The sequence below is a fragment of the Emydura macquarii genome, unplaced genomic scaffold, assembly GCF_026122565.2.
Source record: "Emydura macquarii macquarii isolate MOO-44397 ecotype Brisbane River unplaced genomic scaffold, CSIRO-AGI_Emac_v2 contig_2292, whole genome shotgun sequence".
In the NCBI taxonomy this organism is placed as follows: Eukaryota; Metazoa; Chordata; order Testudines; family Chelidae; genus Emydura; species Emydura macquarii.
The window spans coordinates 1,107,620-1,133,474 of NW_027132429.1; the positions used below are offsets into that span (position 1 = coordinate 1,107,620).

General features: G+C 67.1%; 1 protein-coding gene across 3 annotated transcripts in view; it reads right to left on the reverse strand.

The window, feature by feature from the left end:
• The window catches only part of NFIX (nuclear factor I X), a 148,986-nt gene that overhangs the window by 10,488 nt on the left and 112,643 nt on the right, over positions 1-25,855 (reverse strand). For 2 of the 3 annotated variants that reach the window (XM_067560464.1, XM_067560461.1), the window contains exons 3-9: positions 13,597-13,659; positions 13,111-13,185; positions 12,210-12,330; positions 11,775-11,911; positions 8,380-8,502; positions 6,847-7,022; positions 4,814-5,195 (exon numbers count right to left, since the gene is read on the reverse strand). In XM_067560464.1, the coding sequence (XP_067416565.1) occupies positions 4,908-5,195; positions 6,847-7,022; positions 8,380-8,502; positions 11,775-11,911; positions 12,210-12,330; positions 13,111-13,185; positions 13,597-13,659 (983 nt within the window). In that variant the 3' untranslated portion in view covers positions 4,814-4,907. Of the gene's footprint in view, positions 1-1,887; positions 1,980-4,813; positions 5,196-6,846; positions 7,023-8,379; positions 8,503-11,774; positions 11,912-12,209; positions 12,331-13,110; positions 13,186-13,596; positions 13,660-25,855 lie in introns of those variants that run through there. The other variant, XM_067560462.1, reaches the window with a different exon arrangement.

The window sequence follows — 25,855 nt, forward strand, 5'->3', positions numbered from 1 at the left end:
GGCAGGAATCCCCCCCACCTATCCCCGTCCCTTCCCCCTCCCTCCATCTGCTGTGGCAAAGGATGAGGGAGAGTCACTGGTTACTATGGAAACAGCCCCCCTCCCCAGCTGTAACCAGTGGGGCAGGGACCCCCCAGTTCAGGGACGGGTCGTGGCCCAGCAGAGAGACCCCCCCTCCCCATGCGATGGGGTCAGAGGCCATGAGACACCCCCCACGCCTCCCCCATGCCTGGGCAGAGTAGGTAGGAAGGAGGAAATCACAGGGAGGGAGGAGGGCAAAGGGTGGGTGTGGACGGACGGACGGACGGACGGAGAAGGGAGGCTCTCAGGACTGGGCCGGGCCCGGCCGTGGGGCAGGCTGAGGGCCCCCCCCGCCGCGCCTCTCGCCCAGCCTTTGTTTCTCTTCGCCACCCCCCAAGTCCAAGTTCACCAGGGTGTGACATCATGTCTGGTTGCTCGGGGAAACCAGACGGGTCAGACGTGACTCTGGTTATGGGATGGGGGCGGAGCCCCTGGCTCTCCCCCCCCCCACTCCCCCCTTCAGCAAAGTTTGGGAAGAAGGGAAAAGAGCCAGATCCGCAGCCAAGCCTCAGGGCGGGGCAGCTCAGCGGTGGGGGGGGAGGAGAGGCGCCAGCCCTGGGGCGAGAAGGGAGGGGAAGGGACCGCCTGGGGGGGGAGGGGCCTGTATCTTTATCCCCCCCCCCCCGTGTAGTTTTTCCCATGGGAGCATTAATGGCCCCACAGCTCCCCTTGGCAGCCCCAAGTCCCTGGGGGGGGAGGGGTTAAAACCACCAGGGCAGCTGGGAATTGGCTTGGGGGGGCTCCCCTTTACCCCCAGGAGGGGGGGGCTCGGTGGGAGGAGCCCATTGCATCATCACGTGGCCCTCTCCTCCGCCTGCCCCACTCCTGGAGCAACTCAGGCCTTAGGGGTGGGGGCGCTGGGCATGGGGAGATGGGGGCCTGGGGAGCCCCTCCTATTGCATGGAGCAGGCACAGAGCCGCCGCCCCCCTGCTTCAACCTCTAACTCCCAGTAGCCCCCCCCCCACAGCGATACTTCTGCACCACCCCACAACTTGCCACAATGAGCTGGGGCTGCAGGTCGGGACTGAAGGGCCCCGCAAAGCTGGGGGGGGGACCCCGCCAGCCACCAGACCTCACAGCACCTGCCTCTCATCACCCCGCCAGTTTTCCAAGCACCCAGAAGTGACCCCCAAACACGCACACACCCTAGAGCCCCGGGGCCGGGGATCACCCACACGGATGGGCACCACCCCGGCTCTAACCACTAGACCCCTCTCCCCCCGTGGCAGGAGTGAAATTCCGGCCCAGCCTCCCAAGAGGAGCCGTGTGAACAAAAAACCAAACTGGATTGAAGCCTGAGCTTGCTCCGGGGGAACAGGCTGCCGACGACGGTACGGAGCCGACCTGCGAGGGTTGATCCCGGCCGGCGCCGGGACACGCTGGGGAAGGCTCTGGGCTCTGACCCGGTCGTCGGCCCGGCGGGTCCCACCCACGTGCTCGGGGTCCAGCTGATCGACCAGCAGGTTTGGGGTCAGGAAGGAATTTCCCGCCCGGGGCAGATTGGCAGAGATCCTGGGGGAGTTTCGCCCCCCTCTGTAGCGTGGGGCATGGGCAGGTTTAAACTAGTGTAAATGGCGGGTTCTCATCCCCAGCCCCAACCCCTCTGACCCCTAGACCCTGCTCCCCTCCCCGAGCCAGGGACAGAACCCAGGCGTTCGGGCTCCCAGCCCCGTTCTGACCACTCCAGGTGCAGGGGGCCCATCCTGCCCCTGCGCCATAGGGATGTGGCACGGCCAATGCCCCACCCTTTGGGCAGGTGCCCCCCGCTGGGTAACCCCCCTCCCTGCAGCGTCGCCCCCTCCTACCTGAGACTGCTGGGGGATGTTTAGAAAGTTGCCGTCCCGGGGTCCGATGCTGACAAACCGGTTGGCAGTGGAGGAGCCTGGCGCTGCGAATGCTGGGGGGAGAGAGAGGAGGGCGTTAGGGGGCTGGGCAGGCGGGCACTGGGGGGCTGGAGGGGAGGAGACTAGCGGGCTGGGGTTGTCGTCAGGAGGCAGTGAACGTGGAGAGGGTGATGTGGGGGGAGACGTGTCCCTTGCAGGCTGAGCGCCGCCCCCTGCTCCATAGGGAGCAGAGGCCCCCAAAGGCCCATGGGATCCATAGGGACGGGGGCTGGGACGTGTGCATGGGGTGGGGGGTATGTGAAGGGGGCTGCTCCAGAGCCAACACCCCCCAAAATAATTCGCCATCTACCACAAGCACCCCCCTACGAGCGGGTGACCTTCACGGTCCCCCAGGAGATGGGTCAATATCGGGGCTGCGGGTCGGGAGTGAGGGGCACCGGCAGAGCTGTGTGTGGTTGGGGGGGATGCACCCTTGCTCTCGCCGGGGGCCCCCCATGCTCTGCCCTGGTTTAACGCTCCGCCGTGGGGGGGCGGAGGCTGGGTCATGGGATGAGCAGCTGTCCCAGGCCTCAGTCACCCTCGCCAGGGCATTTCCGGCCCAGCAGATGCCCGTGGCTGGAGCTGGCGATGTGGCCAGAGATTCAGAAGGGGCGATCGATGCCCTCCCTGCGCCTCGCACCCGGACCCCTGCCAGAAATACATGGCGGGGCAGGGGGAAATCACAGCATGGCCGATCTCCTCGGGCCCCCCAGACCAGGCCACACGTACCCACCAGGCCGGCTGCTCCCAGGCCCAGCGCAGCGACGCCAGCCGGGGCCTGGCACCGTATCCCTGGGTGCTGGAGACTGAGGCCAGCCGGGGTCCCCTGCCCCCCATTGGCAGCCACTCTCCACGGCCGGCGCCTAGGCAAAGCAGCCCAGGCGGGACGGGCGGCCCCGCCAGCAGCCCCTCGCTGGCCCCGTCAGCGTCTGCAGACTCCCGCTGCCCCGTCTGGGTTGTCAGCTGCGGGGTTGGGGGGGCAGCGTCCGGAGCAGCACAAATCCCACCCCACACCCCACAAAGCTGTGGCTTCCTCCTTACCTGTCCTCCGCCCGCCCGCCCGCCCTGCCTGGCAGGAGTGGGCGCGGGCGCACACCGGGCCGGCACTGGAGACCCCTCCCCGCCCGCCTCCCAGCGACCCCCCCAGGCTGGACTGAATGGAGAATGCAAACGGGGGGGATGTCATGGGGACGGATGGAGAGAGTCCAAAAAAGAAAGAAGGAAGAAAAGACAAAGGAAAATGGAAGAGATGCCACCCCCCCACCACGCACACACCTGGCGCTGCCCGGGAGGGGCCCAGGAGCCCTGGAACAGAACCCAGGAGTCCTGGCTCCCAGCCCCACCCCCTGCTCTAGCCACTAGACACCACTCCCCTCCCAGAGAACCCAGGAGTCCTGGCTCCCGGGCCCCACCCCCACTCGAACCACTAGACTCCTGCCCCTTCCTCCCCAGGCAGGGGATCGGACCCAGGAGTCCTGGCGGAGGCTGCCTGCCCTGGCGCTGAGCTGGGAGGGGGGACGGTCGACACCCGCTGAGCCCCGGCGCCCGTTTCCCGTCCTCCCCACAAACTCCTGGCACTGTCCGTCGGGTGGGGTGGGGGGGTGTTAATAGGGGTTTTTCTTTCCTTTGGTTTGGCCCCGCCCCCGAGAGTTGCCACGGCAACCGACAAAATAATAATAAAACAGAACAAAACAAAGAAGCCGAGAGGCGGCCGAGCCGGCGGCTACTGCATCCTTGGCGCGGGATGGTATGGATGGCACAGCGAGGTGGGCGGAGCACACGAGAACGCACAAGACTCAATGATGGCATGACACCCTGCCCCGCCCGGGCCAGCTGGCGCCCGGCCTCCGCTACCCCCTGCCCCGTCTAGCCGCCTGCCCCCCCTCCGCCTACCCTCATCTACCCGCCTGCCGTCGTCTGCCCGCCCTCCACCTACCCCCTTACCCCCATCTACCCACCTACCCGCCCACCCTATGGCTACCCCTCTGTCTGCCTGCCCTCCGGCTACCCCCCTTACTCCCTACCTACCCACCTACCATCTCTCACCCACCCTGTGGCTACCCTCACCTACCCCCTGCCTGCCCTCCAGTGCCCCCCCGCACATCTATCTACCCACCTACCCGCCTTCCAGCTACGCCCCCTGCCCCCTCCCCAACCTACTGCTCTCCTCACCTACCCATCATCTACCCTCTACCCGCCCCCCGGCTCCCTCCGCCTACCCTCTATCTACCCACCTACCTGTCCCTCCGGCTATGCCTCACCCATCCATCCATCCGTCCGTCCGTCCGTCCGTCCATCCACCCGTCCATCCATCCTTCCGTCCATTCACCCCCACACACATCTGTCCATCCATCCATCCATCCATCCATCTGTCCGTCCATCCATCCACTCGCCCATCCATCCATCCATCCATCCATCTGTTCGTCCGTCCATCCATCCCCATCCGTCTGTCCGTCCATCCACCCATCTGTTCGTCCATCCACCCCCATCCATCCACTCATCTGCCCATCTATCCACCCATCCGTCTGTCCACCCATCTATCTGTTTGTCCATCCATCCATCCATCCGTCCGTCTGTCCGTCCATCCACCCGTCCGTCCATTCACCCCCACACACATCCGTCCATCCATCCGTCCATCTGTCCGTCCATCCATCCATCCACCCGTCCGTCCGTCCGTCCGTCCATCCATCCACCCATCCGTCCATCCACCCACCCATCCATCCATTCCCATCCGTCCATCCACTCATCCATCGATTCATCCATCCATCCGTCCATCTATTCACCCGTCTGTCCATCCGTCCATCTGTTCGTCCATCCACCCGTCCGTCTGTTCATCCACCCGTCCATCCATGCATTCACCTGTCCATCCAGCCATCCCTCACACAGCCTTCCACCTGTCCGTCCAGCCAGCCAGCCCCACAAGACCCCTGCCCCACGTGTATCTAGGCTTTACACTCCTCTGCCCCCTTCCCCTGATCCCTGCCCCGCTGCCGGGCGCCTGGCTGGCGGCTCCGTGCGTGAGGACCAGGCCGGGGTGGGTTTGCCTTGGGGGTTGCGTCGTCGCTGTCGGGCGTCCACTTACAGGGTGACGTAGGTGTCGGCGCTCCGCCCTCTGGGTTAGTGCTGGTGGATTTTGGGTCTGGCATTGGAAGGGGCACAGGTCTGGCCACAGGTGGGGGCGGCGGCAGCAAAAATGAGCCCGTGACTTTGCCCTGGCCGCTAGCGTTAGGCTGCGAACAACATAAATACAAGGATGCATGAACGGTGAGCCGAGACAGGCAACGGTCAAGATGCAGTACCGGCCGGCGGCTCGGGGGGGGGCGCCGGGCTGCTTTGTTCCGGTGTTTTACTGGGGGGGGCGGGGGGGATTTGCCTCCAAAAATCCTTTTTTTAATGAAAAAAATTGACTTTTTAAAAAAAAAAACCAAAGGGTGGGAGGTGTGTGTCTGTCTGTCCGTCCGTCACTGGATCGGCCCCCCACGCCCTGCCTAGGCCCTGCCCACTGCCCCCTTCACACCCTCCAATGAGACGTCCCCGGCACAAGGGACCGGAGCCACGTGGAGCCCTCACTGCGCCGGTCGCTCCCTTGGCCAGCCAGGCGGGGCGATGGCGTCTTCTCTCCATGCGGCACCCGGGGAAACGCCGCCCGGCGTGAACGGTCCGTCCGGTCTGTGCCCGTCGCCGCGGCTTCCATCTTCAGGCACTCCGGCGCGGGCCAGGAAAGGGCTGTGGTGGAGCCCAGGGGCCAGGGCGGGAGGGACGGAGGGGAGACGCGCGATCTGCGAAGGCCGGCCCAGAGCGGGCTCAGCAGCGAAGACAGTCCAGGAGTGCGGCAGACGTGTCTTTGCTGCCCGGTGACGTCCGGCCATGGCTTCTCCCCGGGCGTTGTCCCGGTGCGTGGCGTGAGCCACCTGTCCGTGGGGGCGGCGATCGGCAGCTGGACGTCTCCTCTGGGCCTGGTGTTCCAGGCAGCCGGGCCGCCGCAGGGCTTCAGGGCCACACGGGGCATGGCGGGAGCCAGGGGGATGGCTGCGGATGGCCCCCGGCCGGCGGGAGGCGTTCGTGGGCCGAGAGCGCGGCTCCGAGGATGCGGGCGTCGCGGAGGTGCCCAGGGCCGCTCCAAGGGGCACCGGCCGCCCCCGTAGGGTGGAGCTGATTGTCTCCCGGGCACTGCTCTCCGAGAGCCCTGGCCCCCGTGCTCCTGGGGGACCTCCGGGGCCGTGCCTGGCACAGCCCCCCCATCCTGCGCCAGCCGGCCCGAGGCGCAGTCTCCACGGCAACGTGGCACTCCAGCAGTCTGGATTTGGGTGCAGAGAGTCACCCGTGACAGATGCCGAGATGCTGAGAGGCCACGCCCCCTAAGTCCTGCTCCGAGAGGCCACGCCCCTAGGTCCTGCTCCGAGAGGCCACGCCCCCTAGGTCCTGCTCTGAGGCCACGCCCTCCTAGGACTGCCCTGTAAGGCCCCACCCCCTCGGACCCTCCCAGCACTTTACCTTCTAGAAGGCCTCACGTTCCTGAGCGACGCCGGTTCTAGGCTGCCCCCTCCCCGATCCGGAACCCCCCACGGCTTTGGTTTGCAGAACCTTCTATACTCTGCCGGCCAGCGCCTTCCAGAGCCCAGCCTTCGACACGGCCCCCCGCCCACAGGTCCATCGCCCCGAACGCCCCACGCTCCCCCTCTGCCCCCTCGAACCCAGTCCTGCGTGGCCCCCGGGCAGGGCACCCCCGGCCCCTTTCGCCTGTCACCTGCCCCCCGAGAGACAGAGAGAGACAGAGAGACAGAGAGAGAAAGAGAGAGAGGAGAGCCGTGGGGGGGCCTCGCTCGCTGGCCCGTAGTCCCCCCCCGGGCGGCGTCCAGAAAGGCCTGGCCGGGGGCTCACCTGCCCGGTGCCCTGGCCCGACCCGTCGGAGCAGACGAACTGCACGAACTCCTTGAGCGAGTCCTGGCCGTGGTGGTGGTGGTAGCGGATGGTTGGGTGGGTGAAGTAGGGGCTGGACTGCTGGATGATGGAGGTCGATGGGAAATGCAGGGCCGAGGCCGTCGCCCGGGGGCTTCCTGGGGTGGGGAGAGAGAAAGGGGGGCGGGGGGGGTGAGGGATCTGCTGGTAACAGCCGCCGCGTGCCCCCACCTCGCCCCATCCCCTGACCCCCTCCCCCCGGCCTCCATCCCTCCCTACCCCCCGCCACCCTCTCCCCTTTTCTGGTCCTGCTGAGGGGGCAGGGCTGGGGGTGTCGCTCCCACGGACCAGCCAGCGGGTACCACCCAGGCAGCGTTGCCGCTGTGGGGCCTGGGGAGCCGGCAAGGGGCGCGGTGCTGGGGGGCAGGGCTGCTGCTTCTAATCAGCCGGGCTTCCTCCGGCGGGGCCCCCTCCTTCCCCACCTGGGGGCCATGTCGGCCAGGGATGCGGGGGGGGGAGAAAGTCCCAGAGACCGAGTTGTGTTCGGTCCTTCAAGGGACAGAGACGCCGAGTGAAATGGCCCCCACCCCCCAGTGACCCCCACCACCCCCATTGCCCCCCCAGTAACCCCCACTGCCACCTCCAACCCACAGTCACCCCCACCACCCCCATCATCCCCACTGCCCCCAGTCACCTCCCACCCCGGAGTGCCGGGGGGGGACCAGTTCCCCCATAGGGGGGGTAGGAGCCCTGGCCCATGGAGAACAGGCTTCAGTTGTGACCGCGCTGGTGCCAGCCCGCAGGTGGCTGGCTGGGGCCCGGGCTGGCTTCCCCTCCTGCTCAGCACCTCTCTGCTGAGCACGGGCCTGGCATGTGACAGCCCCACAGCTGGGACCCAGAACCACGGCTCCACTAGTTCCCCAGTACAGAAAAGGGCCCCTGGGTTACATGCAGCAGGCCAGCTCCTGGTCTCAGCAATGCCGGAGTCACTCCAGAGTCACTCCAGAGTCACTCCACCAAATCCTGGCTAATCCAGAGCTGCTGAAATCCCAGCTATCCTGGTGTCACATCACCAAAATCCCAGCTCATCCAGACCTGCCTAAATCCTGGCAATCCTGGAGTCACCTGGGATTAACTCCACCAAGATCCCAGCTATTCTGGAGTCACTCCACTGAAATCCTGGCCAATCCAGATCTCCTGAAACCCTGGCTACGCCGAAGTTACTCTAGAGCCACTGCCAAAATCCCAGCAAATCCAGATCTGCTGAAGTTCCAGCTATTCTGGAGTCACTCTGGAGTCACTCCAATGAACTCAGCTCAGGGGATTGCCTAAGGCAGCACAAAATCGGCCCCTTCTGCTCAAGGCAACCTGCATCCTTAACCCTTTAGCTGCCTCGAGAGAGGAAAGACAGAGATAGAGAGAGAAAGCGCGAGAGAGACCCGTGGCCAGCACCACCGTGGCTTGGAGGGACAGGGTCCCCCCAGCTCCCCCCGGGGTAGCGGCTTTGATTCTCACCTGGTCTGACTCCTGCAAGGACCGGCAGCGGGTGGTGGCTGAAAGCCATTCTTGGGGAGGTGGTGTGGGTGGAGAGGGCGCTGCAGAAATCCAGCTTCCCTGACTTCTTTAGGGAAGCCGGTCCTGGCAAGGAATCAGCGAGAGAGGGCACGGTTTAACAGGCGGAAAGATGGGTTAGTTAGTCCTCCTCGAGTCGCCCCCTGCTCAACCAGGGCCCCAGCCCTTCGCTGTCCCCAGTGCCCCTGCTCTGCCTGCCCCTGCTGCAGGATTTTGCCTGCTAACTCCAGTCTGTCTCCCCGGCCCAGGGCGTCCCAACGTCACCAGCCAGGCCCCAGCAATCCCGCCATCGGCATTCAGAACCCGAAGTTGGCTACAAAAGCCCAAGCGTCGTTTCGAAGCCTGAGTCCGCACTGCTGCTGATTTGCCTCCTGGGGTCTGAGCGGGCCGGACTCTGACTTTCACGTCTGTGAACCGCGATTGTCCTGCATTCACGTGACTCCGGCAGCTGGAGATTTAGGGAACGCAGCAAGCCCGGCGAGCTGGGCGGTAACAACACTGACCAGGCGTCCTTGTGTGGATCCCCCCAGCCTGGTCCAGTCCAGGCACCCAAACCCCCTCCCCTGCTGCCGCCCGCCTTCCCCCACCGGATCGGCCTGTCCCGCCTGCCCAGGGCACGCACCAGCCCCCCGAGGCCTGAACTGCAGCGGGGCTGAGCCTGGCAGCTCCCACTGATCTCAGGGCTCAGCACTGGGGGAGTTCGGGCCCAGAAGGGGTCCCCCTGGGCAGTGGGAGCGGCTAGCAGGCGGCCCAGGCAGCCGGGGCCCAGGGTTTTGACCAAGGGGTCTCTGACACAGCCGGGTGGGAGAGGGGCAGGGGTTCCCCGACAGTCCCAGCCCAAGGGCAGAGGAAGAAGCCCCTCCAGGGGTCCCCGATGCAGGGCCAAGAGTATCAGGGCCGGGCTCATGCACACGAGGGGAGGAGGGGCAGAAGGCACCGGACGTGCCTCAAATGTGCCAAGGGAACGGCACAGCAGGACCTGCCCAACACCCCACTGACTGCCACAGCACCATGGGCCCCCACGCCCCACCCCAGAGGTGGCTGCATCTCAGCGCCAGGCGAGGGTCCATGTATAAACAGCTGCTGCGCCCCACCCCAGAGGTGGCTGCATCTCATTGCACTGAGTGTAAACAAATCAGCTGGGGATTGGCTGGGCCGAATCGCGCTGTATAAATGACAAGGGGTCACAGCTACAACCTGGCTGGCTCGGGGGGTGGGAGGGGCAGAGAATGGAGCACAGGGCCTTTCCCCTCTAGGGGACGCGGGGCACAGGGTACACTGGCAGGGGGGTGCCAGGTAGGGGGTTCTCCCTGCCCCCACTCCAGGGATGCCCAGAGGAGTCGGCGCCAGCAGCTGAATCCTGAGGTGGCGAGGCGGGCGCAGTAATGCCAGCGAGGGCCGTGCGCCCCGGCCGGGCACAGTCGCTGCCCATCTCCCGCCCAGCGGGCAGAACCCAGCCGGTTCCTGCTCCTCACGTCCTGCCTGAGGGGTCTCCGGGTGCTGGGGGAGCGCGGGCGGCCCCGCCCGGGAGCTGATCTCGTGCCAGCTGCCTGACACCTGATCGGGGGGGGGGGGAGCTGCCAGCCAGCTGTGCACACCTGCCCGCATCAGACAGCTGCCAGGGTCTGCCAGCTGCGAGTGCCAGCCCCACAGCTGTGCCGCTGAACGGGCAATTTGTCAGGGAGGCTGGGAAGAAACCGAACATGGGCGGGGGGGTAGGGGGGCAATCCCCTTCCCGTGGCCAGGCAGGGCCCGTCGGTGCCCAGCCGGCTGGCAGGGAAGGAAGAACGGGTGAGGAGATCCATCACGCCGACCTCCCCGGGGATGGCCTGGCGCACCGGGGGGTGGGTGCAGGACCTGGCGTTGGCTGCAGCCTGTGGGGCAGGAGCCCCATAGACAGCGCCAGACCCCGCCCCTTTGCCCATGCTGCTGCTGGCATGGTCAGTAGGGGCGGGTGACGCCCGGCGAGGGGCACCCGGACCGCGGGGCCAGCAGCCCCCAAGTAATAACCTGTGGGTCCAGCAGGGGGCGCTGGCCTCGTGGGATTATAGAGTAAAGCTCTGCCCCCTGCCCCCCACCTTATAAGGTGCCCCTGTTGTGTCTCCCCCACACCCCCCGCCACAGAGAGGCCAGGAGATCTGGGTTTGGATCCCGGCTCTCTGACAGTCTTGGCCAGTCTCTGCCTCAGTTTCCCCCTCTGTACCATGGGGAGACTGATCTGTCAGCTGCCTGCTGGGATGGTGCGAGCTCTCCCGGGCAGCGCAGCATCTCTGCGGGTCTCAAAACACCGGGCAAACGCCGCTACAGCCCTGGTGGGACATGGGGGTTCAAACTGGGTCTCACAGTGCCCCCCCCCTTGATTTCGATCAGAGACTCTGGGCATGATCAGAATGGAAATCAGAGTAACAATGTCCAGTGCACAGATGGGGAAACTGAGGCACAGACAGGGAAATGGGCTCACTGAGGTCTCAGAGCCAGGAAAAGAACCAATAGGTCCTGGCTCCCAGCTCCTGTTAGACCCCACTCTCCTCCCAGAGCTGGGGACAGAACCCAGGAGTCCTGGCTCCCAGTCCCGGGCTCTAACCACTAGACCCCACTGCCCTCCCTTTGCGAGGATTTTTCACTGTTTATAGAGAACAATGAATTGTTCAGAACTGACGAGACAGAGGGAGTGAGTGGGGAGAGAGAGACGGACGGATGGACGGATGGACGGGCAGGCGGGCAGGCAGACAGACAGAGAGCAACTCCCGGACAGCCTCACCAGCCCCCCCGCAAACAAAGGGCTGCACCCGGGACACCTGGGGGCTCGTCCGCTAAGTCGACAGAGGAGCCAAGACGCTTTGCCAGCCCGGCCCTCCAGCTCTGCTGGTGTCCCTCACTCCCGACCCGCAGCCCCTGCTCTCAGCCCCTAGGTGCTGAGCGACTCTGCTGCTTCTGTGACTCGGACAAAACAGCTCCCGCCCTGGCAAGGGTAGAGACGCCTCCCCACAGCACCCCCCAGCTCAGCCCCCCGGCCCCACATCCTGCCATGGTTCAGCAATTCGCCTGCCCACCCCCTACGCACAGCCCGGCCCAGCTCTTCCCCTGCAAAGGCCAGAGTTCAGCCGTCTGCCCCATGGCCTCCCAGGGCCTGGGGGAGGAGGGGGAGAACAGGGGAGGCCCCAGCCCCCTTGCTGTGGGCACAGCCCTGGGGTGACCGCGGTGCCCACCCAGGGCAGGGAGGAGTGGCGATCTGTGCAGGCTGACCCCCGCTGCTGTGTTATGGGGGATACCCAATGTGGCGAGCCCCCTGGGGGTCCCCCCACCCCGCCCCGTGCCAGGTCCCTGCCCCCCTGTACCTGCATCCACGTCATTGGGCCAGCCGCTGGCCTGGCTGCTGCTGGCGGCAGGCGAGCGCCCCGTCCCGGGATAGAAGACGTCGTCCACGGGGCTCTCCATCTCGCTGTCATCTAGCGACTTGGGGCGCTTGGTCGAGCTGGGGACAGCGAAGGGGAGAGGTTGGGGGGCTCCGCTGAGCAGGGGGGGATGGGACCTGGGGCATTTCCCCAATGGGGGGCGCTGGCCCCAATCAGCCCCAGGGTGGGGCGGGCCGGCGGTGCCCATCTAACCACGGAGCCGTTCGGCAGCCCATGCGCGAAACGAGTTTGCCGGGTCTCGGGGGAGCTCACGGCTCGCTCGGCGCCAGCAGGTGAGGCTGATCGGGCAGAGGGGAGCGAGCGCCCCGGCCGGGCAGCGCCAGGACCGGGCTCTGCCCTGGCCAGGACGGGCCGTACCTGGTGGAAGGAGGTGACGTGATCGACCGCCGGCCCAGCGTCACCTGGTTGATGTTGTAGTAACTGGGGCTCTCCAGATCCGCCAGGGAGAAGTTGGGACCTGACGCCGTGGCCACGGGAGCTGGGGGAGGAGAGACGGCGGGTGAGGGGCAGCACCGGGCACGCAGGCCCCCGCCCCGCAGCTGGCACCAGGGCGCTGCCCCCTGTGCGGACCAGTTGCTAGGCACGGGCACCATAGGCCGGGCATTGCAACACGATCACATGACAATCGGGGCTCAGTTAAGGCAACTCAGGGCTCTGGGTGTGTCCCCCATGTGGCCTGCCCAGGGCCCCGCCCCTGCCGATGGCCCCGCCCCTGCCCATGGCCCCGCCCCCTCAGGGCGATGGTCTCAGGCTCTCTGCAGACCCAGGCAGCGTTGTTTCCAGCCGTTCTGCTCTGCCCGGCGGCTCCTGGGCCTTCACGCGGCTCAGTCCCCAGGTTGGGTGGAGGGGCTCAGACACGGAGCCCGGCTGCTGCTTGGCCATGGGGAGCGTGAGCCTCCCCCTCTGCAGCGCCCGGCTGAGCCCCCCGCCCCAGCAGCCGCTCTCTCCCCCTCCCTCCCGCCGCGGGCTTAGCTCCCCAGATGGCCTGTGGAGGCGCAGGCTGGCTCCTGTCCCCCCTAGACCCCAGAGCTGCTTGGGAAGGGGCTGCTGGGGGGCGCAGGGCGGGGGACAAACCAAACAATGGGGCAAAAGGAAGAGAAACCGAGAAAGGGGAGAAAATGACTCTGCCCCAGAGCCGGCCAGTCTCCGTCCCCCGCCCGGCCCCCAGTGCCTGCCCCTCGAGGAGAGGAAAGGATCCCCCAGGGATCTGGGCAGCCCCCTGCGGTTCTGCCCCCCACCCCCCACAGCCCCCACTCACTCTGGGACACTCGGACCAGCTCCGTCACGTTCCAGACGCCCGACGTCACAAAACAGTCCTGGAAAGTCAAATGCCCTGGAAGGGAGGGAGGGAGGAGACGGCGTCAGTGGGGCGAGTCGAGTCGTGGGGCAGCAATCGGGGCGTGGGGCAAGGCAATGCTGGACTCTGCCAGTGCTCCTCAATCCTGATCCGCAGCCCCCTGCTAGCCCGGCCCTGGGCCCCCTCCCCCCAACTCTGCCGGTGCCCCTCAAGCCAGGGGCAGGACAAGGAATATGGGGGGCAACAGGGGGCTGTGGGGTGCCCGCGCACCAGCAGGCAGCAGTTTGGTGGGTGGGATGGGGGCTGAGAAGGGCAGGGGACTCACTGGTGCTCAGTGGTTTGGTGGGGGCAGAGCAATGGGGACATGGGGGGGCCTCACCGCTGGGCAGGGGTTTGATGGGGTGAGGGGAGAGATGGGGGTCGAGGGGGGGTACGCGGGGGTCTCACCGTTGGGCAGTGGTTTGATGTCCACATCTCCTTGCTGGTTTGCACTGTCTGATTGTCCCGATTCTGTAACACAAGCAGAGCGATGTCAGGGGCTGGCCAGCGCCTGGCAGGGGCTGGCCAGCGCCTGGCAGGGGGGACCCCGATCCGGGCCGGGGGCTGGGCAGCGCCTGGCAGGGGGGACCCCGATCCGGGCCGGGGGCTGTGTCGTTACCATAAAAGATAATAACAAACCCAGACCCACCCCAGGGGGCACCAGCCTGACCCCGGCGCCTCCCACAGGCCCCCCCAAACTGGCCTTCAGAAGAGTCTGCCAGGGGCACCTGTCAGTGCCACAGTCCCCCCCCTCCCCCTGGTGTCAGAGCCACCCCCCGCTTTGGGGAGCTGACAGGGCCGGGCCTGGATTGTGGGCATTTGGGGGGCACCACCAGGTCCTGGGACGGCACCAGCCTGATGCCCCCTGCCAGGGGGGAGCCAAGAGGGTCAGAGCCAGCTGAGATGCGCCCCCTCATGCCAGAGGCTGGCACTGACTCATCCATCGGGCCCTGGGGGGCCAGGCCGAGCAGCGACTGTGCCGGGGGGGCATGGATGGCTCAGTGTGGGGCGAGGACGGGGGGCTGGGGCAGGCAGCTGGGCACAGGGAAGCTGGGGTGGGTGAAATGAGCCAACTCCTGCCTCTCGGACCCGGCGCCTTCTCTGCCTTTATTCAGGGTTTATTGGCCCCGGGTCCCCCCCGGCAACCCCCCCGCAGCGATTCTCCCCCCGGGGCCTAGGCTGCCCTCAGATGTCAGCTGGCGTCACTGGCGGGGCTCGCCCGACCCGCCGCAGGCACCACAAGGGTCACCGGCCAGGCCTGGTGTGGGGAGGGCGCCAGCCCGCGGGTTACCTGTGTCAGCAGCCCATGCTCTGCCCCCCCCAGCCCTCCGCCCCAGCTCAGGGTCCATCTCCTCCCCAAAACTGGCTCAGGCCCCCTCCCCGTGGGCCCTGCCGGCTGCTGGCAGCCATTTTAACACTTGGCAGCCATCTTAGTGCTGGCGGCTAGCAGCGGCCCCACCGGCTGAAGGCCAGCTGAGGGGGGCAGGCTGGGGGGCGCTGGCGCAGGGGTGGCTGCTGGCGCTGGGTTGTGGGAGGGGAGCAGGGTCCAGTGGTTAGAGCAGGGGGGAAGGACTCCTGGGTTCTCTCCCCTGCCCTGGCATGGCCCCTGAGCCCTCGTTAGCCATGGCGCGGATCCAGGCCCTGCATGGGGGGCGCTGGCTGGCTCGGGGCTGGAATGGGACATGGGCCGTCTCCCCTCCAGACAACACTCAGCTCTCAGAGCTGGGGAGGGAAGCCAGGCGTCCTGCCTCCCAGCCACGTCCCTCTGCTCTAACCACTAGACCCCGCTGCCAGGAGTCCTGCCCCAGCCACGCCTTCCTCCATCAGATCCTGCCCCTCCCCTGCCCCCCCCCAACCTGCCCCCAGCCTTTATCTGGCAGGCAGCAGCTGAATACACGCAGAGCGCGGCGGGCAGAGACCGGTGCTTTATCTGCCCCGTGCAGGCCAGGCACTGCCCCTGCCAGCGGCGCCCGCAGCTCCATGGCCACTGGCCTCCGCCCACAGCTCTGAACGGGGGGGGTGAAAACATGCTGCATTTTAGCTGGGTCCCGACCTGCAGCCCTGGGCTCCCCCCACCCACAGAGAAAGGGGGACGGCAGGATCGAGTCGGGAGGGGGATGGGGGGGCTGCCCCTCAGCCCCAGCCTGAGGATCGAATCCTGGCTCCCCTCTGCCAAATCCCAGGGGAGGGAGACTCGCCCCATGCTGAGTGGCGCTAGAAGCTCTATGACACGCAGGCTGAGAGTTCGAATCTCAGCGCAGACTTTCCTGCCTCCCCAGCCCCTGGCCCGGTCCCAGCGCTGCCCGGGGGTTCCTGCCCAGCCGAGCGCAACGGCCCAGCCAATGGCCCCAGAAGGCTGGGTGCGAACGGCTGGGGCAGGAGGCCAGAGGACCCGCGGAGCCCCCTCCTCTCTGGTCACAGGCAGTGCCCCCTTGCTCGCTCGGCGCTGCTCTCCCAGCCCCGTCTGCACCTCCCTACTCTGGCTCCACGCACCCCACAATGGCCGCATGGCTGCATGATCAAGGCCCTTCCCGCCCCCCTCCCCTTCCCCCCCCGCCCGATTGTCTCTCCGTGATTTACCTAACAACGTACAGCACCTAGCGCAATGGGGTCCTAGGCGCTACCGTAATACATCTAATAAATAACATACAGCACCTAGCGCAATGGGGGCCTAGCACAAACGCGCAGAGTAACGCATGATGCTCTCTCAGCGTTCATGCAAACCCACGCAGTGGCCATGCCAACACACACAACAAGTGTGCAAACATGTGCAATGCCCACTGACCACGCATAAAAACACCCCCCCCTCCGGCAATGTCCGTGGCGCACACGTGGCTCGTGCAACACTCCTGCCAACCCGGGCAATGCTCACACTCTGGGCCCACTAACACCCACACACACACAACAACACACAACGTGCATGCGAACAGGCTGTGCCCACGAACCCGCAGCGTGTGCAGGGAGCGCACACGCTAACACACGCCAGGCTCATGGGGGCTGCACCCGAGACCACACATTCCCAACGCTCACGCGCAGCTCGCACGCCCTGACACGCACGTGCACGAACGCAGCACGCCTAGGCCGGAACAGCCACGCCTCCCCCCCCACATGCAACATCACATGCACGTGCAGGGCTTGCCACGAACACAGCATGATGTAACACACACAACGCACACTCGGGCACTCTCACACACACAGCTACGGTGCCCCCTGGACTGTCTACCCCCAGCTCCGCCCTCCAGCACAGGAACGTAGCGGGGGGGCCGGTCCCACGGGCACAGTACGGCTGCCCCTTTGGGCACCGCAGCAGACCCTGGGGCACTTGACATGGGACTGAGGGGCTGGCCGGCCTGACCGCAGCCCCCCCCAATCACCCCCAGCCCCAGCCCCCCGAAAACCAGCTCCCAGCCCATCCCTCCCCTCCCCAGCCTGCCGAGATCCCCCAATAGCACACAGCCCCCCCAGCGGTGCTCAAAGATTGGAGAATATGAGCTGAGTCCCTGGGGGCTGGGAAGGCAGCCCCCCTGCTGTGGGGCAGGCGGGGGTGGGAGGGGGCTCCTGGCAGGAATGAAAGCCAGAGGCAGATGCCAGCTGGACCCAGCCCCCGGGTCACACAAGCCAAGTTACTGGCCGGCCTGGCTGGCCCGGTGCCCTGCTCCTCCACCCTGCCCCACACGCCTGGGGGGGCCGTATGCCCTCAGCTGCTCCCACCCCAAAATTCCCCTCTTCCCTCTACATGGGCGGGGAATGGGGCACGGGGCCTTTCCCTCTAGGGGGCGCCGGCGCCCATCTGGCTGGCTCGAGCGGGGGGGGGGGGGTGCTGAGTCCCATCCCATCACTGCTTAGTGCCCCCCCGGGCGCCGGCCCCTCCTCGCCCATCCCCTGGCGCTGGGGGGTCAGTGGCTGGTCCTGGTGCCCAGCTGTGGCTCATTCCTCCCTTTGGGGCAGCGCCACAGGGACCTGCACTGCCAGCCCCACGGGGGGGGGGCAGTGTTGGGGTTAAAGTAACCCCAGGGAGCGCCAGGAGGTGGTGGGGACTCAGTGGGGGATGCTCTGCCCCCCGTCAGGGCTGGCCCCCTGCCCAGCATGGCAGGAGCGCCCCTGGCATGTCAGTAATTGGGTTGGGCCAGCCCCAGAGTCCCCCCCAAGCCCCACACGGGGCGGGGGCTTTGTCTCAGGGACAGACCCCCCGCACGCTCTTCGGTGGGTGTATGGGGCAGGCATTGGAGCCGCATGGCCGCCTCCCCTCAGGGAGGGGTTCCCTGCCCAGCCCCACGGGCGTCCATCCCTCCCCCCCCAACGCTGGCACAGACCTGCTGCCTGGCCCCCACAACCCCCCTTGTGAGACAACAGGAAGGGAGGGGTGCAAATGGGGGGAGCTAATGGAACCTCCCAACCTGCCCTCTGGGTCGATGAGGGGCCAGCCAGGGCCCCAGAGAGACCCTACAATAACAAACCAGCATGTGCCGGGCAGTTCTGGGAGACACTACAATAACAAACCAGCTTGTGTGACTCAGTGCTCCGGGAGACCCTACAATAACAAGCTAGTGCACTTATGCACCCCATTCAGGCCCATGCGGCCAAGAAGCCAAGCGCTCGGGGCTGGATTAACCACCCCTGGCAGCACATGGGCCCGGCGCTGCCCTCTGTCTCAGCCCCCGCCGCTCGCCCAGTACGCCAGCCCACCCCCACCGGATCCACGCACCCCGACCCCCCCCAGGGCCAGGATCCTGTTGCGCCAGGCACTGTACGTTATTTATTGGGTGTATTACTGTAGCACGCAGAGCCCCCCACCCTGAGCTGGGACTCTGTTGCACTGAGCATGGCACAAACCCAGAACTGAGAGATGCTGCCCCCGAACCCGCTCTGCCCCCCAACGCCAGACCGACCCTGCTCCCTGCCCTCCAGAATCTCACACCCAGCATGGGGCAGGGGAAGGGTGCTGGGGCAGGGTGGCACCCACTGCCCCGGGGCACCCTTCTGCCCAGCCCTCGCCCCCTGGCTGGGACCCCTCTGGGCAGGGCTGCGGGAGGGCGGCGGGGCCGGAGGGGCCGTGCCAACTGCCCCACCCCGCTGTGCCAGGGAGACGGCTTGGCTCCCCTGGGAAACACCCCCTGACTAGGCAATGGGGGGAAGGCAAGGTAGTTAAAGCCCCCTTCAGCCGTATGCTCCTACCCCGCCTTGCCAGGAAGCTTCACCCGGGGGCAGCTCCGCTCTCTCCAGAGGGGGGTGGCACTGTGCTGCTCACATGCCGTGGGGGGGAAATGGGGCACTATACACTTCCACCACCAGGGGGCGCCCCGAGGCCCACAGTCACTAGGCCTGTGGGGGCAGGGGGGCGTCTGGCCTGGCAGGCTGGGCAAGGGCAGGACACAGCCTGGCGTCCCGGGGCACAGGAGGCCGGGCAGTGGGGTGCAGTGGTTAGAGCAGAGAGCCAGGACTCCTGGGTTCTGACCTGGGAGAGGGGGGTCAGAGGGCAGCAGGAAACAGGCCCCCAGCAGGGACTGGAACGGGGGAGGGGACCCAGCACCCCGCCGGGGAGGCATCTTGGGGAAGGGGGGCAGCCCTGGCCAGGGGAGAGGGGGGGCTTGGCACCCAATCCCACAGGGACCCCCTGAGAGTGAGGGTAGGGGGCCCGAGGAGGGGAGAGGGAGGGTGGCTGGCAGGCCTGGTGTGTGGGTGAGGGGCTCCCCCCCCGGCCCCCTGCCAGCTGGTGGTGGCCGTGCCCCCGCCCAGGGCGCGCCTGTCTCTTTAAGGGGAGACTTGGCACTGCCCGGCGCCCGCTGGCAGCCGGGTTTACGAGCAGCCTGTGTCTGCCGCAGCCATTTGACGGCGGGAAGAGGCAGCGGCAGCGCCGGAGCCAGACGGGCGCTGCCAGCCCCAGCCAGCCTAAGATGGCGGCGCCGCAACGGGGCTGCCAGGGGCCTGCCCGGCAACCGACGCCCGGCAACCGACAACGCCTGGCAACCGCCCATGCCCGGCAACCGCCCATGCCCGGCAACCGCCCACGCCCGGCAACCGGCAACCACCGCCCGGCAACCGACAACGCCCATCAACTGCCGCCCGGCAACCGCCAGCGCCCGGCAGTGCCAGGGACAGGGCCACCCGCGCCGCGGGCAGAGGCGGATCCCATCCCTGCGGGCGCCCAGGGAGTGAGACGGACAGACGGCGGGCGTGTGGGGGTGGAGGAACAGACGTGGGTGGGAGAGGATGGAGTCAGACAGCCAGGGCATATGGGGACGGACAGACAGAGGGACACAGAGGGGGTGTGGGGATGGAGGGACAGACAGAGGATGGCTATTGAGGATGGATGGACATACAGGGATAGACAGACAGATGGGTGTCTGGGGATGGACAGCCAGCCAGGGCCTGTGGGGACGGACAGACACAGACAGCTCGATCGATGGAGGACACACAGGAAGCCTGGCCCTGGCCTCCCAGGCCCCCCTCACACCCCAGGCCCCTCACAACCCCAGCTGCCCCGGTGCATTGTGGGATGCGGCAGCAGGTCCAGGTAACTGGGAGTCTCAGGATTCCCAGTGCTGCCCCCCCCGACTCTGGACCACGACCCCCAGCAGCCCAGGGACTCGCCCCACAACCGCCTGCTTGGGCCTGACCAATAGAAGCAACGCTGCCCCCGGGGGGATGTGATGGGGGGTCGGGTTGGACGGGGAGGGCCTGGACCTGAGCCCCCAAAATACAGTGCCCTGGTCCTGGGAACACGATACCCACGGCCCCCCGAGCGCAGCCCACCTGGCCCCACCATCCAGGCAGCGAGGGCCCTTATGGGGCAGGGCAGGGAAAGGCCCAGGACAAACACCAGCGCGGGGGGTGGCACCTTGGTTCCCTTCCCCCCCAGCCCTGCCGGTGCCCCTCACTCAACGGCAGCAACTGAACACCCCAAAAACCAGACATGTGAGCTCCAGGGTGGGGGCCGGGGGGTCACTCCCCCAGCCAAGCTGGGGAGGGGCTGCAGGGAGAGAGCGCTAGACAGACAGACGGAGGGGTGTGGGGCAGGACGGATGGGGCTGGACAGACAGGTTTCTGTGGGGTGGGGTGTTGCTGGGGGTCGGGCCCAGGAAGGAGGCAGCCGGCAGGAAGGGGTGAGCAGAGGAGGAGGGTGACGGGGGGGGTGGGGGGGGATGGGGACGGACGACAAGAGGAGCCGAGCTCCCCCCACCCTGCGTGGCCCCAGCCGCACTCACTGCCTGCGGCTCCTTCCAGCCCCCCATGTTCCTGGCAGGCCCCAATGGGGCAGAGGCGGCCGGGCACCAGCCCTGAGATGCAGACGTTTCCTGTGCCAGGCCGGGGGGCCCAGGAGCCTGGGCTGAGCTCATGTCTGCGCCCCCGGGCGGCACAGGAGCCTGCCGCCCTGTGCCCGGCTCCCCTGACCCCCAGGCGAGCGCTGCCAAGCTGGACCTGCCCCGGCTCAGGCTGCACAGCTGGGGCCCAAATCCAGGTGGTCTCCCGGGGCCCTGCCCCCCCCCCTCGCTGTGGGGCTGCCCCCAAGCCCCGGGGGAAGGGGTTTGCCTGGCCTGGGGGTGGAGAAAGCTCCCGTCTCGGCTGGCCCAGGGCTGATGGTCCCTGGCACAGGCGGAGGGGGTGGGTGTGACCCTGGCACTGCCCCCGGGCAGAGCTCCCAGGCCTTGCCCCTGCTCCAGCCCCACCGAGGCCGGGCCGCTGCACTTCCCCCGGCCGGGGCTAGGTGGCGCCACGCTTCACAGCCGGGAGGCGCCTTCCAGCTCCAAGGGTTTGGAAGCGCATCGCCGGGCGCCCATCGCCCGGGCCTCTGGGCTCCTCCAGCCCCCGCCCCCCAGCCCTGCCGTGCCCCCCCCGACCCCCAGCCCTGCCCCCCCAGCCCTGCCGTGCCCCACTCCCGACCCCCAGCCCCTGCCCCCCCCAGCCCTGCCGGTGCCCCTCACTCCCTCCCCCCAGCCCCCGCCCTCCCGGACGGGACCCCCTGCAGGTGGTGCTGTGGGTCTGCCGGAGGCAGTGCCCCCCCCTTCACTTTCACACGCGCCCGAGGGGAAAATCACCCCCCCCCCCTCCCCGCGCGGGGAACTGCAGCCCCCCGAGCGGAGCCAAGCCCCGGGTGCGCCCGGCCCCTGGCGGGGGAGGAGCCCGGGGGCCGGCGGCGGGGGGGCGGACACCACCCCGGGAGGGGCCGGCTCAGCGGCGGCCCGGCCTGCGAGGGAGGCGGGGCCGGGGGGGGCCGGGCCGGCTGCTCTGAAAGGCGCTTTGTCTGCCCGGCCGGGGTCAGCCGAGGTAACCGCAGGATCGCGCCCGACCTTCTGCTCCACATTAGCGGGGCGGGGCCGGGCCGGGCCGCCCCCGCCCGCGCCCCCGCCGCTGACCTACTTTCCGCCGCGGGACGCGCCCACGGGGCCCTGCTCCGGCAGCACGGGTCCCACCGCGCAGAGAGGGAAACTGAGGCACGAGGAGGCGTGGAGCCCCGGTCACACGGACAGTCAGGGGCAGCGCCGAGGAGAGAACCCAGGAGTCCTGGCTCCCGGCCCCCCTGCTCTCACCACTAGCCCCCGCTCCACACCGAGCTGGGGAGCGAACCCAGGAGTCCCGGCTCTTTAATCACTGGATGTCCCCCCCCCCCGTGGCAGGGCAGCCCCTGTCCGCTCCTCGCAGCTGGGCGATGGGCAGGGGGCAGCAGAGCTGGGCAGAATCAGGATCAGGACCCGCCCTGCCCCACAGAGCCGAACCGGGACTAGCCCCTGCACAAAGAGCCGAGCCGGGCCCAGAACCGTGGAACCAGGGAACTCCCACCCCGCCCCAGCAGCAGTAGCAGGGCCCTTATCTCCCCCCTGCAGAGCATGGCCAGCTGCCAGGCGGGGGGGGGGCAGGGCGGAGTTGGCACCAAGCTACCAGGAGTTGGGGGGGAAGAGATCTGTTGGCCAAGGGGGGGTTGTCTTCCACGCCCCACTGCTCCCCCCACACTCTCTTGTTGCCTCCATCCCAGCTGGGCCTGCCCCACGCACCCTGCCCGGGCGAGGCTGGGGATCCAGCAGGCTGGGAAGTTTAATTACCAGTGGCAGGTGACTCCGCCGAGCCTGGCAGCCCAGCCTAGGGGGCAGAGAAGGGGCTGAAATTGCTTTTGGCCCCCCAGGGTTTGGCAGATATGGGGCTGATGGGGTGGGGAGAGGGGCTGTTCCTGATTCTTAGGGCTCCTGGGCTGCGTCTATGACTCCCTGGCATCTTTACAAAGGGGAAACTGAGGCACAGGGTGGGGAAAAGGTTTGCCCAAACACCCACTGAGTCACAGGCGAGCCAGGAATATACCCCCCCCCCAGGGTTCTGGCTCCCAGCCCTCCCCCCATCTCTTCCCAGCGCCCTCTATTCTGCATCCAGGAGGCTGAAGGGCTACCCCAGGTCCTGCAGGGGGCCGGGCAGGGCTGTGGGGGATTCCCATCCCATAGGGGGCCGGGCAGGGGGCCCCATCTGCCTCGCCGCCAGCCCGGCCCAGCTCTCTGGGAAGGAGTTCGGTGTCAGCTGGGCGCCCGTTCCCACACACCAGCTGCCCGAGACCCTCCCCAGGGATCCCGCCTGCTGACCCAGCCCCCACCACACGATGTCCTGCCAAAGCATCTCCCGCTTAATTAAATTAAGATAGGAACAAACGTCCCAGAATCCCTCGCTCCACCGGGCCGAAACCTCCCTGCACCGGCAGCCCCAGCCTCGGTTTTCCACGCCAGGGCTCGGAGCTGCGGGTCGGGAGTGAGGGGCACCGGCGGAGCTGGGGGGGACCCAGGGCTGGGCTAGCAGGGGCCGCGGGTCGGGAGTGAGGGGCACCGGCAGAGCTGGGGGGCGCAGGGCAGGCATCCTGTTCCATACTCAGAAGGGCTGGAAGGAAACGGGCACGCAGGGGGCCTGGGCCCAGTCTGTCCTGTGGCAGCGACTGGGTCCCTGCGCTCCCCCTCAGCTCCCCTACGTGCCCACAGCAGGCGGCCAAATGCCTCAGTCGAGCAGCATGACTCTACCCAACACCAAGATGCTACCACCTCTGGGCTGGGAGGTGGCAGCTGCTTCCCAGCTGCCACAGCAGGGCTTGCCCAGCAGTTTGGGACAGGAAGTGAAGGCCGAATCTTGTCACACAAGTGCCTGGAGAGGAGCTGCCAGCCGCGGGGGACGCGTTCCCCGCCGGGTGCCGATGAGCTGCCGGCTCCATCACTCCGGGAAGGCAGCCAAGCAGGGAAGGTTATTTTTATAAGCCAGTAAAAAGCACGTGGGACTCAGGTAGAGGGAGGCCCTGTGCAGGAGAAGCAGCTGCACAGAGCGCGGTGCAGAGTGGAGGGGCCGGGAGGTGGGAGCAGGGAGAGAAGTGGGGAGTGGATCTTCAAACCGACTTTACGAGCAATGTCTCACTACTCTCCTTTCCCACCCTCCCGTCCACAGTTAGCAGTTTTCAGCCTCCCCACACATACAAAACCAAGTTTCCAGCCCCCCATAAAATGAGTGGTTTTCAGCCCCCCGTGCATCTAAAATGACCGGTTTCAACCCTTTTCTCCCCCCCCCCCAATCCAAAATGAGCCGTTTTTCAACGCAGTTCAACCGAGCCGGTTTGCGACAGCCGCTATGACCCGAATTATCGTGGACCCCCCAGCCCCCCTCCTCAATTTAAAATGAGTCATTTCTCCCATTAAGAATTCACGGTTTCTTGTCCCCCCCGATAGCCGCCTGTGACGGTTTCTCAGCCCCCCGCGGGGTGAGCTCTGGAACAGATCGGCTGGGGGGCACTTAGCCCAGCAGGCCCGGATGCATAGGATGAAGGAGCTGGAATCTGAGGTTCCCCCCACAACTGTGCCCCTGTGCTGGCCCCGGGCAGGCTCCGCGGGAGAGGGGCAGCCCTCCTGGGAGCCCAGTGCACCAGGCAGCGGAGCCAGAGCTGCCAATGACAGGCCTGGCAGCGCAGCTAATAGGAGGGTGGCAAATTCAAATTGCTTTTAATTAAGTGAACAACGGCTGCTCCTCCCCCGCCCCGACACCAGGCAGGAAGCCTGGAGAAAGTGGCGGGCGCCCGCCATCAGCTGGGCACCGGATCAGCCCCAAGGCGCCTGGCTCCCAGCCCCCCCGGCTCTAACCACTGCACCCCACTCCCCGCCCAGCGCAGGGAGAGAACCCAGGAGTCCTGGCTCCCAGCCCCCCTGGCTCTAACCACTGCACCCCACTCCCCGCCCAGCGCAGGGAGAGAACCCAGGAGTCCTGGCCCCTCTCCCCGTGGCACGTTATCTCACACTGAACACTTGGCTGAGGTGTGGGGCCCTTCCCTACACGCCAGCTCTCCCCGCGCCAGCCGTCAGATGGAATTCAAAGGGGACCAACCCGGCCCCCGGGCGCGAGCCACTGGGCTGGGAAGAGAGCCGCCGAGCGCATGACTGGCCCGTGGGCGCTGACGGGCCGTGGCTAGTGTGAACACAGACCCCAGATGGAGCCATTCAAAGGGGCACCGGCTCAGACCCACCATGGGCACTGGCTCAGGGGATGGAATGGGAACCAGCCCCAGGGCGGGGCATGGGCTGGCTCAGGGGATGGAATGGGACACGGGGCCATGGAGAGACCCAGCCCGGGGCCCGTGTTAGGGCCGTTCAGCAGCTCTTGGGTGAGATGAGTGGGGAGGGTCTCAGTCGCAGCCACTAGAGAGGCAAACGCCATCCTGGAAAGCCACCGCCGCAGCCGGCAGCTTTGTCAGCAGCTGGGGAGCGGGGTCTAGTGGTTAGAGCAGGGGGCTGGGAGCCAGGACTCCTGCACTCTCTTCCCATCTTTGCCACAAACTCTTGCGGTTCCTGAGACGAGTCCCTTCCCCTCTCTGTGCCTCAGTTTCCCCCTCTGTGACATGGGAGGGCAGGGCACCTGGCTCGGAGGCCTCCCGGGGACCCAGGGCCACGCAGCTGCAGCTACACCAAGGGAAGCCCCTTGTTTTTTTCAGGTGCCAGCTGTGTAGATCGGCACGGGCCGGGCCGGGGCCAGCCTGGGGCTGAGGGGGGATTTTTCTGCCAGAGTGAAGCCCAGCACACGGCCGCAGCAACAATGCGGCTGGCTCTGGGGAGCGGGAGCCGAGCATTCCCAAGCACTGCAAATTCCCCCCTTTCCCGCTGGCTGGCCCTGCGGGGGCCGGGGCTCAGCACCCCCCGTATCTCGAGTCCCAACCCCCCAGCCCTTCCCTTGTCCCCTCCCCATGGCTCCCCAGCGGCTGGCGGCGTTTCCTGCTGCCGGGCAGGGGACGAGCGGCCCAGATTTACGAGCAGATGCCGGCGCGGGGCTGGTTGTAATTTTAACCCACAATCGCAGCCTCTGGGGCTGGAAACAATTTTCTCGTTACAATCCCTGCCCCCCGCCTCCCCCCCCCCCCCAACTCAGCCACAGCCGCAGCCTGGCCGACCCACACGTGGGGAGCAGGTCAGAGGGAACCCCTCCAGCCCCCCGCGCCTCACATTCCCCCTCCCAGGAACCCCCGCTCGGCTGCTCTCCCCAGTCAGGTTCATTCCAACCCCAGGGTGCTGACTTGAGTCCTGCCCAATGAAGCAGCGACTGATTTTCCGAGGCCAGTGTATGTAATGAGCTGGGGGGGCCTCAGCCTGGTTCCCACAGGGCCCCTCTCACATATCAAACCCCCAGCTGCTCCCCACCCCACTGGCTGCGGCAGGAAGTGGAGCTGCTG